This window comes from Schistocerca serialis, chromosome 2 (genome assembly GCF_023864345.2).
Source record: "Schistocerca serialis cubense isolate TAMUIC-IGC-003099 chromosome 2, iqSchSeri2.2, whole genome shotgun sequence".
Classification (NCBI taxonomy): Eukaryota; Metazoa; Arthropoda; class Insecta; order Orthoptera; family Acrididae; genus Schistocerca; species Schistocerca serialis.
The window spans coordinates 674,729,249-674,746,467 of NC_064639.1; the positions used below are offsets into that span (position 1 = coordinate 674,729,249).

A 17,219-nucleotide genomic window follows, 5' to 3' on the forward strand; every position below is an offset into this window, starting at 1 on the left:
TTGAACATGAAGCTCTGCAACAAATCACACCTGCACATTCACATGTTGACCCAATGACATCGTAAATTACTACTGCAGTGGGCCCAGAACCATGGGGATTTGACCATCAATCAATGGAAAATACCAGCTCCTTGGCTGAATCACATTTTTGCTACACTATGTTACTGGTCATCTCCACAAATGTCATCATCAAGGTGGATGGCAGCTCAAAACATGCAGCACACCATGGATGCAGACTAGTGGGAGCAGTATTATGCTATGGGAGACATTCTCCTGCACTTGCAAGGAACTTATGGTAGTAATCAGTGACACACTGACAACTGCAATCCACCTGTATCCCTTCATGCTTTATTTCATCTCCAATGACAATGTTATCTTTCAGCAGCATTAATGTTCATGTCTCAGAGCCAGAACTGTGCTACAGTGGTTTGAGGAGCATTATAAAGAACTCAAAATGATGTCTTAGTAACCAAATTTGCCTGATGTAAATTCTATGGAACCAGTCTGGGTCACTATCTGGTGCCATCACTGCATACGCAAATCAGCAGCCCATTATTTATGCAAATTGCATGACCTATTCAAGATATCTAATGCCACATACCTCTACAAACCTACCAACACACTGTTGGATCCCTAATATACAGAATCAGTGATGCACTTCATTCCAAAGACAAACAAACAAGCTGTTAGAGAAGTGTTCATAATGTTTTAGCTCATCAATGCATATTGTGATGTTAAGGGCAGCCTACTCATGGGGCAGTAATTCCCTAGTCTGGCTGCCTGTAGTCTCCAGCCAATGGTGCAGCATGACAAAAAATTTCGTAGAGAGTCCATTACCTGTCCTCGGATGACAAGTGTAGCTACAATGTGCCTGATGAACAATGCCATGAGCCTCCCTTGTGATGGGCAGACATAGTTGACCAGTACCTTAACGATGAGAGTGCCAGTCTGCCCTCAGGTACAGACTATTGGGCCACTGTCACTTGTAAATACCCCACAAATCTGGATACTGTACTCAGCTGGATGAATGGAGACCCACAATGAGACCCCTTTCAAACTCTGTCAGTTCCTGATAGCACTATCTCAGGCAAGTATGTGGCACCTCCGTGTCCTCCACAGTGATCACTCAACATCTGACATATTCAAGCCCCTTATATACCCTACCAAGCTTGGTAACATTATTTAATATAAGACAGGTACAGGGATTAGTGACGACAAGGTTGTTGTAGCGAGACTGTGACTACCGCAGCGTCCAAATCCACCAAATATAAATGCAAAATATATCTATTTAAATAAGCAAATAAAAATTTGCTTGACACATTTCTACAAGATAGTCTCCACTCCTTCCAATCTGACTACATAGACAAGTTCTAGTTTAAACTGAAAAAATTGACAGCAACTGATATACACCAACTAAATTAATAAGAGATGATACTGATTCTCCACGGTACACAAAACAGGCCAGAACACTGTCGTGGAAGCAACAAAGAAATCATGCCAAATTTAAAAGAATGAAAAATCTCCACGATTGGTGACGTATTACTGAAGCTTTGATGTGCACCAGCAACTGATATACACCAAGTAAATTAATAAGAGATGATACTGATCCTCCACGGTACACAAAACAGGTCAGAACACTGTTGTGGAATCAAGGAAGAAAGCATGGCAAATTTAAAAGAATGCAATACCTCCAACATTGGTGATGTTTTACTGAAGCTCAAAATTTAGCAAGGACTTCAATGTGATATGATTTAAATAGAAAACCCATCTCAAAATCTGGCAGAAATTCCAAAGAGACTCTGATCATGTGTAACATACAACAGCAGCAAGACACAATATCTTCACTGCACAGCAACAATGGTAATGTTAGTGATGACAGTGCCACTAAAGCAGATTACTAAACACAGCTTTCCAAAATACCTTCACCACAGAAGACGAAGTAAATATTCCATAATTTGAATCAAGAACAATTGTCACAAGGAGTAACTTAGAAATATATATCCTTAGTGAAGTGAAGCAGCTTACACCACTTAATAAAGGCAAGGCCTCCAGTCAGTACTGTATACCAGTTAGGTAACTTTCAGAGTACACTTACACAATAGCTCCACACTTAGCAATCATACACACCTGGTCATGCGATGAAAGATCCATACCTAGTCTGAAAAGTTGCACATGTCACACCAATACTTGAATGGAAATTGGAGAAATCTGCTGAATTACAGACTCAACTCACTAATGTCAATTAGCAGTAGAATTTTGGAACATATACTGTGTTCTAAAATTATGAATTACTTGAAATGAAATGATTTGTTGGCAAATAACCAACACAGATTCAGAAAATATTGTTCTTGTGAAATGCAACTAGATCTTTATTCACACAAAATAATGAGTGTTGCTGACAGGGATTTCAAAATGATTCCACATTTTTATATTTCCAGAAACCGTTTTACACCATTCCTCACGAACAAATTCTAATTAACTTGCCTGCCTAGGGAGTATTATCTCAGTTGTGTGGCTGGATTCATGGTTTCCTGTCAGATCAAAAGTCATTGAGTAAAACAAAAATGATATCTGGCATTACAGAAGAAAGTGTTATAAGCCCTCTGCTATTCCTGATCTATATAAACAATTTAGGGGACAATCTGAGCAGCCCTCTTAGAGTGTTTACCGATGATGTTGTCTTTTACCGTCTTGTAAAGTCATCAAAACCGATAGCAAAATGATTTAGACAAGATATCTATATGATACAAAAAGTGGCAATGATTCTAAATAATGAAAAGTGTGACGTTATCCACATGAGTAATGAAAGGAATCTACTAAATTTTAATTACACGATAAATCACATAAATTTAAAGACTGTGAATTCCACTAAATACTTAGGTTTCACAGTTACAAATAACTTAAATTGGAATGATCACATAGATAATGTAATAGGGTAAGCAAACCAAAGACTGTGATTTATTGGCAGAACACTTAGAAGATGCAACAGGTCTATTAAAGAGACCGCCTACACTACACTTGTTCATCGTCTTCTGGAGTATTACGACGCAGTGTGCGATCCACCTCACATACGACTGAGAGGGAACACTGAAAAAGTTCACAGAAGTGCAGCTAGTTTTGTATTATCATGAAGTACGGGAGACAGTGCATGAATATGATATGCTAGTTATTGAAACAAAACACATTTTTCATTGCATTCTAGTTCTCGGCATACTTAAATCAGCAATTCCCACTCCTTTCTTGGAAACATAATCTTGTCACTCTTTAAAAACTCCATAAGCTTTCAGTGCTGTTACCCCTCAGAACTGAGTCTACCATGGACTATAAAAACCAGTAACCAAAAAGTAACATAAGTGTCCTCTTTGCTGAACAGTTTCTGCACACAATTTAATAATTCCCTTACTTGAGATCTTATTTTCTTGTATTTCCAACCTGAACCAAACTACATGATCAAAAGTGGCCAAACCCTCCTATGTAACGCAGAATGGACCACTAGATGCCACGAGAAATGATCCTACCAGAATAAAAGGAGGCAGGGGGCACTGTGTTGTCAGTCAGGAAAGCTCACGGACTTTGAACATTGACTAGTCACTGGATGTCACCAAAGTAACAAAAACATCAGGATATTTCAAACCTATTAAAGCTGCCCAAGTCAACTGTCGGCGATCTGATAACATACAGAATTTCAGAACATAAGTCTGATGTACAGGAGACATGTTGTTGTGGTTGTGGTCTTCAGTCCAGAGACTGGTTTGATGCAGCTCTCCTTGCTACTCTACCCTGTGCAAGCTTCTTCATCTCTCAGTACCTACTGCAACCTACATTATCCTGAATCTGCTTAGTGTATTCATCTCTTGGTCTCCCTCTATAATTTTTACCTTCCATGCTGCCCTCCAATACTAAATTGGTGATCCCCTGATGCCTCAGAACATGTCCTACCAACCGATCCCTTCTTTGAGTCAAGTTGTGCCACAAATTTCTCTTCTCCCCAATTCTATTCAATACCTCCTCATTAGTTACGTGATCCATGCTCCGATCCGTCGAACGCCAGTTTTCTTTCTCCTGATAACGACATCCTCCTGAGTACTCCCCACCCAGAGATCCGAATGGAGGACTATTTTACCTCCGGAATATTTTACCCAAGAGGACGCCATCACCATTTAACCATACAGTAAAGCTGCATGCCCTCGGGAAAAATTATGGCTGTAGTTTCCCCTTGCTTTCAGCCAGTCGTAGTACCAGCACAGCAAGGCCATTTTGGTTAGTGTTACAGGGCCAGATCAGTCAATCATCCAGACTGTTGCCCCTGCAGCTACTGAAAAGGCTGCTGCCCCTCTTCACGAACTACATGTTTGTCTGGTCTCTCAACAGATACCCCTCCATTGTGGTTGCACCTATGGTACGACTATCTGTATCGCTGAGGCACGCAAGCCTCCCCACCAATGGCAAGGTCCATGGTTCATATCAAAATTCACTTATTTTAAGTTTTGTCAAACTTACAATATTAATTGTTGAAGAATTTACATATTTAAAATTTTTCAAACTTACAATATTTACACCCATTATAACTAGCATAAATTTTTATTCTGTTTTAGGGATCCAGCTCAAAGTATCGCTTCGTCGTTCTTGAAATCTTGCACTGAGTAGGAGCATCTTTGAATTACAAAATCATGTAACTTGCTTTTTAAAATATTTAGCTTCAAATTCATTATACCACACCCTTTTATTTTGTTGTGAAGTTTAGTGGCTACATATTGAGGAGACTGAGCACATAATTTTAAGTGATGTGAAGTGAGTATAAAGTTTTCTTTATGTCTTGTGTTGTATGAGTGTTCAAAAATTTATTTTTATTTTTTTCATTTTTATAGTTAAGCTCTGATACAGAGAATGGATGTAAAAAATCACATAAAATCAGTTGAATGAATCACTTGTGAGTTCCAAAGTGCTATCAGCAGTCCACTTAGCACAATGACTGTGGGTATTAAAAGGATTGGGTACAACTGTCAAGTAGCTCCTCATAAGTCAAACATTTCTGTAGTCCATGATAAATGAGTCTTGAGGTGATGTAAAGAGTGATTCTACTGGACAGTGTATGAATGGAAACGAGTGATTAGCAGTGATGAATCATGCTATACTTTGTGGCAGTCTGATGGAACAGTTTGGGTTTGGTGAGTTCCTGGAGAATGTGACCTGTCGTCATGTGTAGTGCCAACAGAGAAGTATGGAGAAGCTGGTGTTAGGGTATTGGGGGTGTTTTTTTGTCGTTAGTATGTGGTCCCCTTATCATGCTTAAGACAATGCTAAATATAGAAGGATATGAACACAGTTTATAGTCTTGTGTACTATGTACAGAAGAGGAACAGTTCAAAGACAATGGTTCTTTCTGTACCAGCATGACAATGCACACTGTCCTAAGCATCTGTGAGGCAATGGTTTATGAACAGTAACATTCCTGAAGTGGGCTAGCCTGCTCACAGTCCAGAAGTAAATGCAATGGAGCAGATTTGAGTTGAGTTAGAATGCTGACTTTGGTCCAGACACCAGTGTCCAGTATCACTATTTTCACTAGTTTCAGGTCTTGAGGAAGAATGGGCTCCCATTCATTGAAAGTGGCCCCAGAAGAGTTAAAGCCATCAGAAAGGTGAAGGGTGGACACACCACAAATTAATGTCCACTAATAGGCATCCAGATACTTTTGATCACATAGTTTATATTCAGTGTTCAACTTAAGAACTTTCATGACAGTTAAAGCACATGAGGGCAGAATGGCTAGCCAGTACTTACCTTCAGGAGGTGAAATTTCTAGTAATACTGAAAGAAAATCTAACCCTATAGCTCAAATAAAATAACTTTGTGACTGATAATTATAACAGCATGCGGCTTTGTTGACAGCATGCAGCCAACCAAGCATATCCAGGCTCTGCACATACCTATGAAACAGCTAACTTAACAAGCATCTAGCAGCTGAAAAAGAAAACAATTGGTTGGCAGCTAGTCTATACTGCTCAACATCCTGAAATGTTAATTAAAAAGCTATTTTAGTCAAACAACAGCTCTTGGAACTTGTTAGTTGCTTCCACCAGGTCAGGTTAAAGGAAGAAAATGAAGCAACTCAGAGGCAATCTGTTAGATTTGTTACTGATAGGTTTGGTCAACATATGAACATTACAGAGATGCTTCATGTGCTCAAATAAGAATTCCTGGAGGGAAGGCAATGTTCTTTTTGTGAAACACTATTGAGGAAATTTGGAGAATCGGCATTTGAAGCTGACTGAAGACTGGGTCTACTGCCGCCAATATGCATTTCAAGTAAAGGCCACAAAGATGAGAGATATTAGTACTTGTATGGAAGTACACACACAGTCATTATTCTCTCACTCTATTTGCAAGAGTAACAGGAAAGGAAACAACTAGTAATGGTACAAGGTACATTCCCCGTGCATCATATGGTGGCCTGCAAACTATGTACGTGTCTGGATGAAATTGGAATTAGTTGGAGAAGATTTTAAAGGTTGAGCAAGTTGCTCAGGCCTTAGGTTGAGACAGATCCATCTGTTGAGTCTGTGCTCCATCTCATCCTGACATGATGGGTCCCTTTTACCCATGATCTTAGTGACCTGCTGCTCCTTTCCAACATTCCCCAACCAATCCCTCTTTCTTCTCTGAGGTAAAAACATACAAGTTCCAGAAGCTCGAACTAGCATCTTTTACTTTAAAGATCACACATTAAGTTGCAGATAGGCACAATTAAATGATACTCAAACTTAGGCTTTCATCCACATTCTTCATTGGAAAAAGAGAAACATAAACCATTCATTCACATAAGCAAGCACACCTCACACACAGATATGATACTGCTGGAGTTGGTGGTCATTTGTGCATGAGGTGTGCTTGCTTGTGTGTGAATAGGTTGTGTTTCTCTTTCTCCGACGAAGACTGTGGCTGAAAGCTTATGTGTGTCATTTAATTGTGGCTGTCTGCAACTGAACATGTAATCTTTACAGTAAGTAGCTCTCTGTCATTTCCTACACTGTTGATATTCCTACATAGAGTTTCCATTGTTTGATGTTATCTTTTACTTTAATTGTTTCTGTTGTTGGTACTAGGAAATTCATACCAGTCAGCTATTTTCTCTCCTTGTCATTTCATACAATGAATGTTCCTACCACAACTTCATACTGAGATATTGCCTTCAGTCCAAAGTCAGTCTCCATCCCAAATACAAAACAAGGTCTTATGAGGCATTCCAGGAGTGCCTTACAAACAATATGCCTCCATCATTGTTCTGGGTTATCCATCACCAATTACAAGGCCTTTGTTCTCTAGAGAAATAAGGGGATAACGAACATAACACTTGACTAACATTTCTGAGTGAAGGGGAAGACAGACATTTACAAGTTACCTCATCACCCCAACTCTAAGACTGAGGCAGACTAGCACAAGTTTAAAACTCCTCCAAGACTATACAACAGAAATTACAAACATTGATATCTCACCCTGGCATATACAATGTATCACATTGTATACAGTCTTATGGAGAAACAGAAACCTAAACATCCTGCACATCTTATAGATTCTGATTTAAAAGCATGCACTGAACATAGATCTATTTTTGTTGGTTGATATTTGCAACCTTCTGCTGAAAAGTTTCATAAGTTGAAGATAATAATAATTTCTTTGGCCATCTGAAATCTGTGCCCTTTTCACCTCTACACCACACCTTGCAAGCCTCATTTGACATAATTTTCATCTATATCGATGCTCCTTATGCACATGATAAATGAACTGCTGAATAGCAGTGTATCCTTCTGTTCACCTTCCAAATTCCAAATGTCACGAGGGCTGCACGTCTTTTCATTTTGTTTTTGTCTCTGTTTTCACATGTTCATGTAACAAATACAGTAATTTCATTTATCTTGAATATGATTTGATTTTTCATCTGTGATCATCATCATGTTATGTGTTTACCACATACTGAAATTCTCACACCATGCAAATGCAAAACACAGGTGTTATTTCTTCTTCTTGTTTCTTCATCACTTGTTTCTATTGATTTCTTCATGCACTTAAATGTTAGTTGATGTTTTCAAAGTTGTAGTAGGGTGGCTCAGTTGTTCAAGTACCAGACTCAAAATTCAGGCTCAGATTTCCATAGTTCAGAAGGTGTTTTTTGCACAGCTTTCTTTGACAAAGTATTGTGTAAGTGGAAAATGTAACAGGAGTAATTGTGATATTACAAACATTTCTTAACGCTTTTCAGTTAAATTCTGGTTTAATCTATTGCCTTTGGGCCAACAAAATTTCTGGGCATGTAGCTTCATGAAATATCAATCCAGGTAACATCTTGTTTGCTTTACAAACAGTACTCTAACTTATAGGACTGCTTAATGTGTGTTGTTCTGCCAAAGCAACATGCAACTAATTCCTTAATGACCAATCAAGAAAAGCATGCAAAATGGGCAATTTCCATTCTGACCAGTAGTGCACTGCCTTTGATCCAAGACTTCAAGTAAGATATTGCTCTTCTCTGTTATTTCCATATTTACACTACCTTTCAATTTTGGAGGAACCTATGGTTAGAAAAGTGCAGAAACTACTACTTTATCAGGATGTGGCTGAGTTTTAGCAAACAATTTTATGTGAAGAGCATCTGAAGCACTAACAATATAGCAGTCTGGAAAGGAAGAGAAGAAGATATATTATTTAATGGCAACAGAAATAAAAGATGAAACTGCCAGTAAATGTGTCACAAAGACACTACCAAAGTTGTGTTACAGCTGAAAATAATAATAACCTGCATATATGGATAGCTTAAAGGGTAAAATTTTAATATATTGGTCAGCAAAGGAAAGCAGGCCATGATTATGGTAATGAACACAATAAGCCTCAAATTCTTCAGAAAATTTTAAAATCTGTCAATAATTTTCTGTTCTTTCGTTGTCCCATCTGAGACAACATTTCGTAATTTTTTACTTATTCATATCTATAAATGTCTAAAGGTAGTATATTCAACACGTCCTACCCCTAGAATCTTATTCAAAAAGGCCAAATATAACATAAAATATGCTGGTCACCTTTGGAGGGTCTCTACTCCCCAAAAATTTTAAATGGCTTAGGATTTTAGGCAGCCAAGTTTATTATATATAAAAAAAAATATCTGTTACTATTCACTGGTTGGTTTCCAGCAATCTCTTTTATTCTGTTGTGATAAATCCAATAGATCAGATGACTTTATGTTAGTTACTTGCCTACTTTCATGATCCTTGCACAATAAATCATAATGTAACAATGTGGAACGGGTATGTGTTGTTTGTGTTCAACATTAATTCTACTGTTCTTCTATTATTGAAGTTTAATGTAATCTTGATGTAGTCCATACAGTCTTGCCTCGTCAATAACATTAGTTGTGAAAATAAAGTAATGCGCGGTAAAATCATATATTTAATGCATTCGTATTGCTACAGTATAGTAATATAATTCAAACTGTTCGAAATTTCAGACCAAATAGCTACCACTGCAAATTACTGACAAATATTGGTCTGTAAATATGGGCAGATTAGAACATGATGAAATTTAGACTTTAAACACAGGTGTTTACTACTGTTGTTAACAAGCATACAGGTACAAGCTTAGCGGCTAACTTGTTTCAACCGATAGAAATACATGCGTCAGTGGGGACAATGGCATTTAAACTACAGTATTCGTACCTTCGCATTGTGAAAGCTGTCGGAATTGCTATAGGGAACAGGTGTGGGAGGACTATCTGTATGGCAGTAAACTTCATTTATATTGCTACTGTTCGACGACGACACGCTTTGCACCTCTTCAGCGTCAACCACATCGACACTTTCATCATAAATTGTTGACGCGGACAACTGCAAATTAATAGTTGTGAAACTTACGGACCTCTGAAACTGGCACTGACAGAATTAAAAACACCTTGCGAGCAAGGAAAAGAACGACAACTTATCAAATGACGCTCCACTATATTTGTGAAGCTTCTGAAAAATGTAATCAGTTTATATGTTTGTGAAAGTGATACTCAATTGTTGTAAATTTTGTTTAAAGTATTCGTTACATCACTACAGCAAAAAAATGCTTTTCATGATTGTTCTATAAGGTATAACAAACAAACTGAATTATAACGAATCGTAAACGATGTCTCCTACTAAACTGCAGTTACCTTCATTCTAGGAGAAATATCGTCTTCATCGTTAGAATCTCTGTTGGATAGCATATCAAAAATGATCCAGATTAGGCCTATGTGAAGTATTTCTTGTCGATAACAAGATTCAAATGCGTATCCAAGAGCGACGCGTTTGACCGACCACGCCAGTAAAAAAAAGCCTAAAAAATGGGTTTCTTTGTACGTTTTTAGATGAAGATGCCCAATATTATAGCAATATACAATTATTGTTACCTATTCAATATTTAAAAACGCTTATGTAATTAATATTTCTACTAGTCGGAAGCTTTTTCATCCCATGTGATTACAGTAGTCTTCCTTTGCTTTGGCCGGTATTACACTATCAAATTTCTTTGTCCAATATCTTTGTCCAATATCTTTGTCAAAGATTTTTGATAGTGTAATAGGGATCTTTGACAAATGTCGTCCAATATTTGATCAAATCTAGGCCGAGGCCGTATATTTGATCAAAGAAATCGCTTGTCTTCTGTTCACTGCAATGCGATATGTTACCACGCGGAGCGCTAGCATCGCTGCAGCGTTCTGTCGTCTGTAGTGTTTTTATAACCATTGCCGGTAAATACAATTGGTGTGTGCCGACAACTACAGAATTAATAGAGATGTCTGAAGCTTATCAGGCGCTTTACAACGTGAGGCACCCTGAATAAAAAATAGATTAAGAAGATTGGAGACCTAACCTGACCTGACCTAACATAACATAACCCTCTCCTGTAGCAAGGAATCGGAGTGTTATAGTGAGCCTGTCTTCTGAAGATGTAGCAGTTCTTAAGTGAAAATTGTGCTTTGTGATATGAGGATACACTTCATTGAGCACATACAGAAATGTATGCTCATCCATTCTTAAGTAATTGATGTACGACTTGACGTCTTCCACTGTAAGCTCACGTAACAAGTTTTGTTGAATGCTTTTATCGTGTCGTCGTAAAACCCACGGCTTCACCCAGATTAGATTAGTTTTTCGTTCCATAGATCCGTGCTGAGGAGATCCTCGTGGATGTGGAACATGTCGATTTTTTTTTAAGCTGAAATAAAAATACTAATAGTATGAATAAATACATCATTTGTTTCTATTAAAAATTTCGCCAATGGAGTAGAAGGAGTTTGCCAGTAGTAAGTCTTTCAGGCTCCTTTTAAACTGATCTTTATTTCTAACTAAATTTTTTATGTTTCCTGGCAAATTGTTGAAGATGAGTGTTCCTGAGTAGTGGACCCCTTTTTGAACTGAAGTAAGTGTTTTTAAGTCCTTGTGCAGATCATTTTTGTTCCTGGTATTGTATGTATGAACTGAGTTGTTTGTTGGAAAAAGAGATATATTATTTACGACAAATTTTATTAAGAAGTAAATATACTGAGAGGCAGTAGTTAACCTGCGAGCCGGAAGTATAGTGAGACTGTCATTTGGGCCTACGAGAGTTATAGTTTTTTTTGTTTGTTTCTCATGCCTAGATAACTGTACAAACATATCGTTGCATGTATTGTAATAATCATTACATATAATGATCCACATGCAACAATATCTCTACGGAAGTATCTAGGCATGAAATACAAAACAAAAAAGCTAACCTGCAAATCTCGTACGTCCAAACGACAGTCTCACTGTACTTCTGGCCCGCCAACAGTTTCATTTTCTTTCTTATTTTCCCCCGTACCAATGCAAGAATCTGAAGTACCCAGTTCTTTGAAGAGGTTTCTGCAGGAGGTCCGTGAATTTACTCCACAAATAATACGTATTACACGCTTTTGGACCTTGGAAACTTTTGTTTGACTTCCAAGATTTACCCCAAAATATTATCCCATATGACAATGAAAGTATGCAAGCTTTTTCATTTTTATGTTGCCTATGTCTGCTAACACTCGAATTGCAAATACAGATTTGTTAAGGCGTTCTGCAGTTCTGTGGTGTGCTCCTCCCAACTGAATTTATTATCAAGTTGTAATCCCAGGACTTTTAAGACTGTCAACCTCGTATGTATGGTTCCATTTTCTCCCCCCACTTCTTTTCCGCATGTGCACACAATGCAATTGGAGTACGTAGAACTGCTGCGGTTAATAACAAGTTGTCAGCCATCTTGAACTTTGACGAAAAATTTGATGACAGTGTAATACCCCTCGTAGCGCTACGTCAAAGATCTTTGTCCAATATATTGGACGGAATATTGGATCACATCTTTGATCAAATCTTTGACAAAGAAATTTGATAGTGTAATACCGGCCTTTATTACTATTGTTGCTTAGCAACTACCGCACAGGAAGCGCTCCCCTATACACGAGTGACAGATCGCAGCAAAGTTGCAAGAAAGTCGCGGTGGCTTCCGGCAATAACAAGTGTGTTGCCACGGCATTCTCTGTTAATACAGGCGTCCGTAGTGTGACCATAGGACAGCGATCGATCGTTGATCGCTTGGAATTCCCATGCAATCTCAAGGTTCGTTTAAGAAACTGCCATCGGGCGGCCCAAGCAAATGCGCAGATCTGTAGTCGCGCTTATGCAGCGCCTACTCTCACTTCTGGGTTTTTGGAGTGTGACTGTCACTTGTTTTAGCAGCGAATAGCAAAATTTGAGTCTCTCCCGTCCCGCCGCTGTTAGTAGCCCGTAGACGGTCAATAAAATTGTGCAAACTTTCCTGAGGCGCAATCATATTGAATGTATAGGGTGAGATCGAAAGGTTCTGCAATAACATTAAGATCATCAAATACTTTCGAAATATACAGCACTGCCCGGTAATATTGTACCGTATCCTTGCCAATGTCTCGTGTGAATGCTCGTGTGATACAGACTTGTTTTCGCAAATCGTTGTTGCTGTGCTGAATATGAGTTCAAAACAAGACGATAGAGTGTTATTATTAGAGTGCACCGATATGTATAAGTCATTGTTAGATGTTCTATAGGTCAGACGAGCACGGAAACAGAATTATTAAGACTAATTCGTGTAATTTGTTGCTCAGGAAACACAAGGAACAGTACCGAACAGTCACGAAACAAGATCAAAAAAATTAATAAAAGCGAAGTTATGAGAATAAAAGTTCTTAAGAATTTTCGAATGCTTACAAAATTACATTTTCGTAATTTACTGCTATGAGTGTTTTGAATATGTAATCTATTTTGTAGCAAATTAGTGTTTGTGGTTCAACTTCTGCCAAAGTTTACATCACACCTGAATTTTATTGTATACCATCGGAAATGAACGTGCGTTTCCGAGATTTATTTATTTATTTATTTTTGAAAGCTACCCTTGTCCTTTGCATAATTTACGAGGAGATTGTAGTTAATCAGCGTTCGTCATTTAGTTACTGTAGCACATATCCTAATTAATGTATTATGTTAAATCTGTTTTTTCCTTCAAGAGGAGCAGCCCCATCATTATCATCATTTATCGTAATTTTCGAGTTTGCTAACAACCATAATTAACCTCGAAACGTTTTAGGAAAGCAGTAATTTTTACCATAGGTGTTGTCTTAATAGGAATCTCATTTTATGTACTTGCTTCAGTTGTTTTAGCTCAACAGATTAAAAGACCATCAGCGGGCTTAATTCAGAGTTATTTATTCACTGCCTTGCAATACAACAGTCAAACAGCCCCACTGTAAATGTTTTTCCCGAACACAGGATGAGTTGGTTCACATTCTAAGCAGCTGGAAATCGCCCTGACTTCTGTCAAACGATTGGCAGCTGCTGCAAATCTCTGCTTTGAAAGAGGTCCTGAGAGTCGTGTACCTGCAATACCAGAACCAGAGGTACTTCAAGTACTATCCCCTCCTGTGGGTGGGACCAATGACTACAGCAGTTTGGTCCCATAATATCTTACCACAAATTTATGAGTCCTGTCTCCTCTGCAGAAAGTACAGGATCTGTGATTACTCATCCTCCTGACCGAGACTTGCGTGTCAGTGGTAGATCTAGGTGTCCTTTACAGGATGAACAGGGCCCAGGGAGGTCTCAGAGTGTTTTAACGATCTTTTTCATCAACATGTTTGAGGTGTTGTCTTTCACTGAAATTGAAACTGAGTCAGTGAGACTCACTTACCTGTTTTGGGGAAACCTGATTTGTCTAGTGTCAAGAGGAGGCAAATGAAAAGGGTTAGCGTCTATTAATCGTCGTCAGTGGAAACGTATGGTGAATGATAGTACCCCTTAGGGAAATGGCAGCATGGGACAGGTAAGTACATCAGGTGCACTCAGTGCACAGGTCATTCAACTTGTTGAAGAGGCTATTCCAGCAACCATTGAGGGTGCTACTAACTGCACATTGTGGCCCACATTGAAACAAATGATGCCAGTTGTCTGAGTTCTGAGGTCATACTTGGGTCATTCCAGCGACTGGCACAGAAGCCTTACACATGGAGTTTCAACGAAGCTCACAATGTGCAGCATTGTCTCTAGAACTAATGGTGGCACTTTGCTTCTGAGTCGAGTGGAAGGACTGAACCAGAGACTTCAAAGGTTCTGTGACAAGCTAGGCTGCAACTTTCTGGACTTGCACCATAGTGTTGAGAACTGTAGGCTGCCCCTAAATGGGTCAGCTGTGCACTACGCATCAGAGGCTGCTACCCATGTAGCTGACTGTGTGGGGTGCACACAAAGGTTTTTTTTAATTAGGCGACTCCCCATCCAATCCAGATAACGACAACTGTAGGAAACCCAGAAGTATCAATGTAAGATCGGAAGAAATACCTCCCAAAGGTGAGAGCATTAAAACCCTAATGGTAAACTGCTGAAACATTCACAACAAAGTGCTAGAATTTGAAACACTCATGAAAAGCAGTGAAATTCACATAATACTTGGTACAGAAAGCTGGTTCAAACCTGAAATAGATAGCAGTCAGATTTTTGGGGAAATTTTAAGTGTATATCGAAAGGATAGGCAAATTGGAAATGGAGATGATGTATTTGTCACAGTAGACAAGAAAGTCAAATCCGATGAGATAGAAATTGAAGCTGTATGTGAGAATGTCTAGGCAAGACTCATTATCAGAGTTGGGCATAAAATGATAATCAGATCCCTCTATAGCACATCAGAATCATCTCCCGATGTAACTGAAAACCTTAGAGAAAACCTCATTTCCTTTGTACGTAAGTTACCCAGTCACACTGTATAATTGGAGACGACTTTAATCATCCAACAATCAATTGAGAAAATAACAGTTTTGTTAGTGGTGGGCATGATAAGACATCCTGTGAAACATTACTGACTACCTTTTATAAAACTTGCCTACAACAAATACCTGGGAACCCCACTCATAATGGTAATATCATGGATCTAATGGCAAAAAATAAATCTGACCTCTTCGAGGATGTCCACATTGAAACGTATAAGTGATCATGACATGGTTGTGGCAATAGTGATTACCAAAGTACACATGTCAAATGAAACAAGCATGAAGTTATATACATCCAGTAAAGTAGATAAGAAATCAGTAGATCATATGTCAATCAGGAACCTGAAACTTCCAGCACAGGGAAAGAGCACATAGAGGAACTATGACTTAGGTTTAGAGGAATAGTTGACCAGGCAATGGTTAGATCTGTACCCAGTAGAGTAGTTCATAATGGGAGAGATCTTCCGTGGTATACAGTCACTTTAAAGAAACCTCTGAAGAAACTGAGATCATTGAATACTAATAAGAGTAAAATAAAGTATAAGCTATAGGTAGAGAGATGCTGAATGAAACACGTTTGGCTGTCAAGAGAGCAATACGTGAAGTCTTTAATTACTACTATAGCAGAATATCTTCAAATTACCTTTCACAAAACTCAAAGTATTTCTGGTAAAGACTGTTAGTGGCACAAGAGTTAGTGTCCAGCCCCTAGCGAATGAGACAGGCACTGAATATGAGGGTAGCAAAGCGAAAGTTGAAATGCATAACTCCATTTTCAAATTATCCTTCACATAGGAAAACCTGGTAGGATTGCCACAGTTTAATCTTACAAGGGAACCTCCCCATCGCACCCCCCTCAGATTTAGTTATAATTTGGCACAGTGGATAGGCCTTGATAAACTGAACACAGATCAATCGAGAAAAAAGGAAGAAGTTGTGTGGAACTATGAAAAAATAAGCAAAATATACTGAGTAGTCCATGGGCAACATAGGCAACATCAAGGATGATATGAGCACAGGCGAGCCGTGGTCCTGTGGTTAGCGTGATCAGCTGCGGAGCGAGAGGTCCTTGGTTCAAGTCTTCCCTCGAGCGAAAAGTTTACTTAATTTATTTTCGCAAAGCTATGATTTGTCCGTTCGTTCATTGACGTCTCTGTTCACTGTCTGTCAAGTTCAGTGTCTCTGTGTTGCGACCGCACCGCAAAACCGTGCGATTAGTAGACGAAAGGACGTGCCTCTCCAATGGCAACCGAAAACATTTGATCGCAAGGTCATAGGTCAACCGATTCCTCCACAGGAAAACACATCTGATATATTCTACACGACACTGGTGACGGCATGTGCGTCACGACAGGAATATGTTGTCGACCCACCTAACTTGCACACCTGGCGAATGGGTAAAAAGATTCTTCTACCTTGCCCGATTTAGGTTATCTTGTGGATGTGATAATCACTTCCAAAAAATTGATGAAAACATAAGAGTGTGTCACATAAACTTCAACAAATGAATGCAACAGTTTCACAGTCGCACAGTTTTCTCTGTGCTCTGTCAAAACATATGTTTTTAACGTTTTAAAATTTTTCCGTGTGTAGACCGTCAAATCCTGCATATGTCCAAGCAAATCTGAACATGTCCTGGAATTTTGGAGAGCGAAGTTGATTATGTGTGAGTGCCTGAACTCTGATAATTGTCTGAAAATAAAAAACTTTCACCCGAAAGAAGACTTGAACCAAGGACCTCTTGTTCCGCAGCTGCTCACGCTAACCACAGGACCACAGCGTTCCTATGCTAACATCGTCCTTGATGTTGCCTATGTTTCCTGTGGACTATTCTGTTTGTATATTTTGCTTATTTTTTCATAGTTCCACATAACTTCTTCCTGTTTTCTCGATTGATCTGTGTTCAGTTTTTCAA

The 17,219-nt window shown here is 38.7% G+C and overlaps 1 protein-coding gene across 2 annotated transcripts in view; it reads right to left on the minus strand.

Annotated features, from left to right (window-relative positions):
• Nucleotides 1–10,642, minus strand: part of LOC126457769 (intraflagellar transport protein 46 homolog) — a 140,815-nt gene extending 130,173 nt beyond the window's left edge. The window contains exons 1-3 of one of the 2 annotated variants that reach the window (XM_050094339.1): nucleotides 10,421–10,642; nucleotides 10,184–10,347; nucleotides 9,708–9,875 (exon numbers count right to left, since the gene is read on the minus strand). In XM_050094339.1, coding sequence (XP_049950296.1) covers nucleotides 9,708–9,875; nucleotides 10,184–10,237 — 222 coding nt within the window. In that variant the 5' untranslated portion in view covers nucleotides 10,238–10,347; nucleotides 10,421–10,642. Of the gene's footprint in view, nucleotides 1–9,707; nucleotides 9,876–10,183 lie in introns of both variants that reach the window. The other variant, XM_050094340.1, reaches the window with a different exon arrangement.
• Between the last annotated feature and the right edge of the window lie 6,577 nt (nucleotides 10,643–17,219).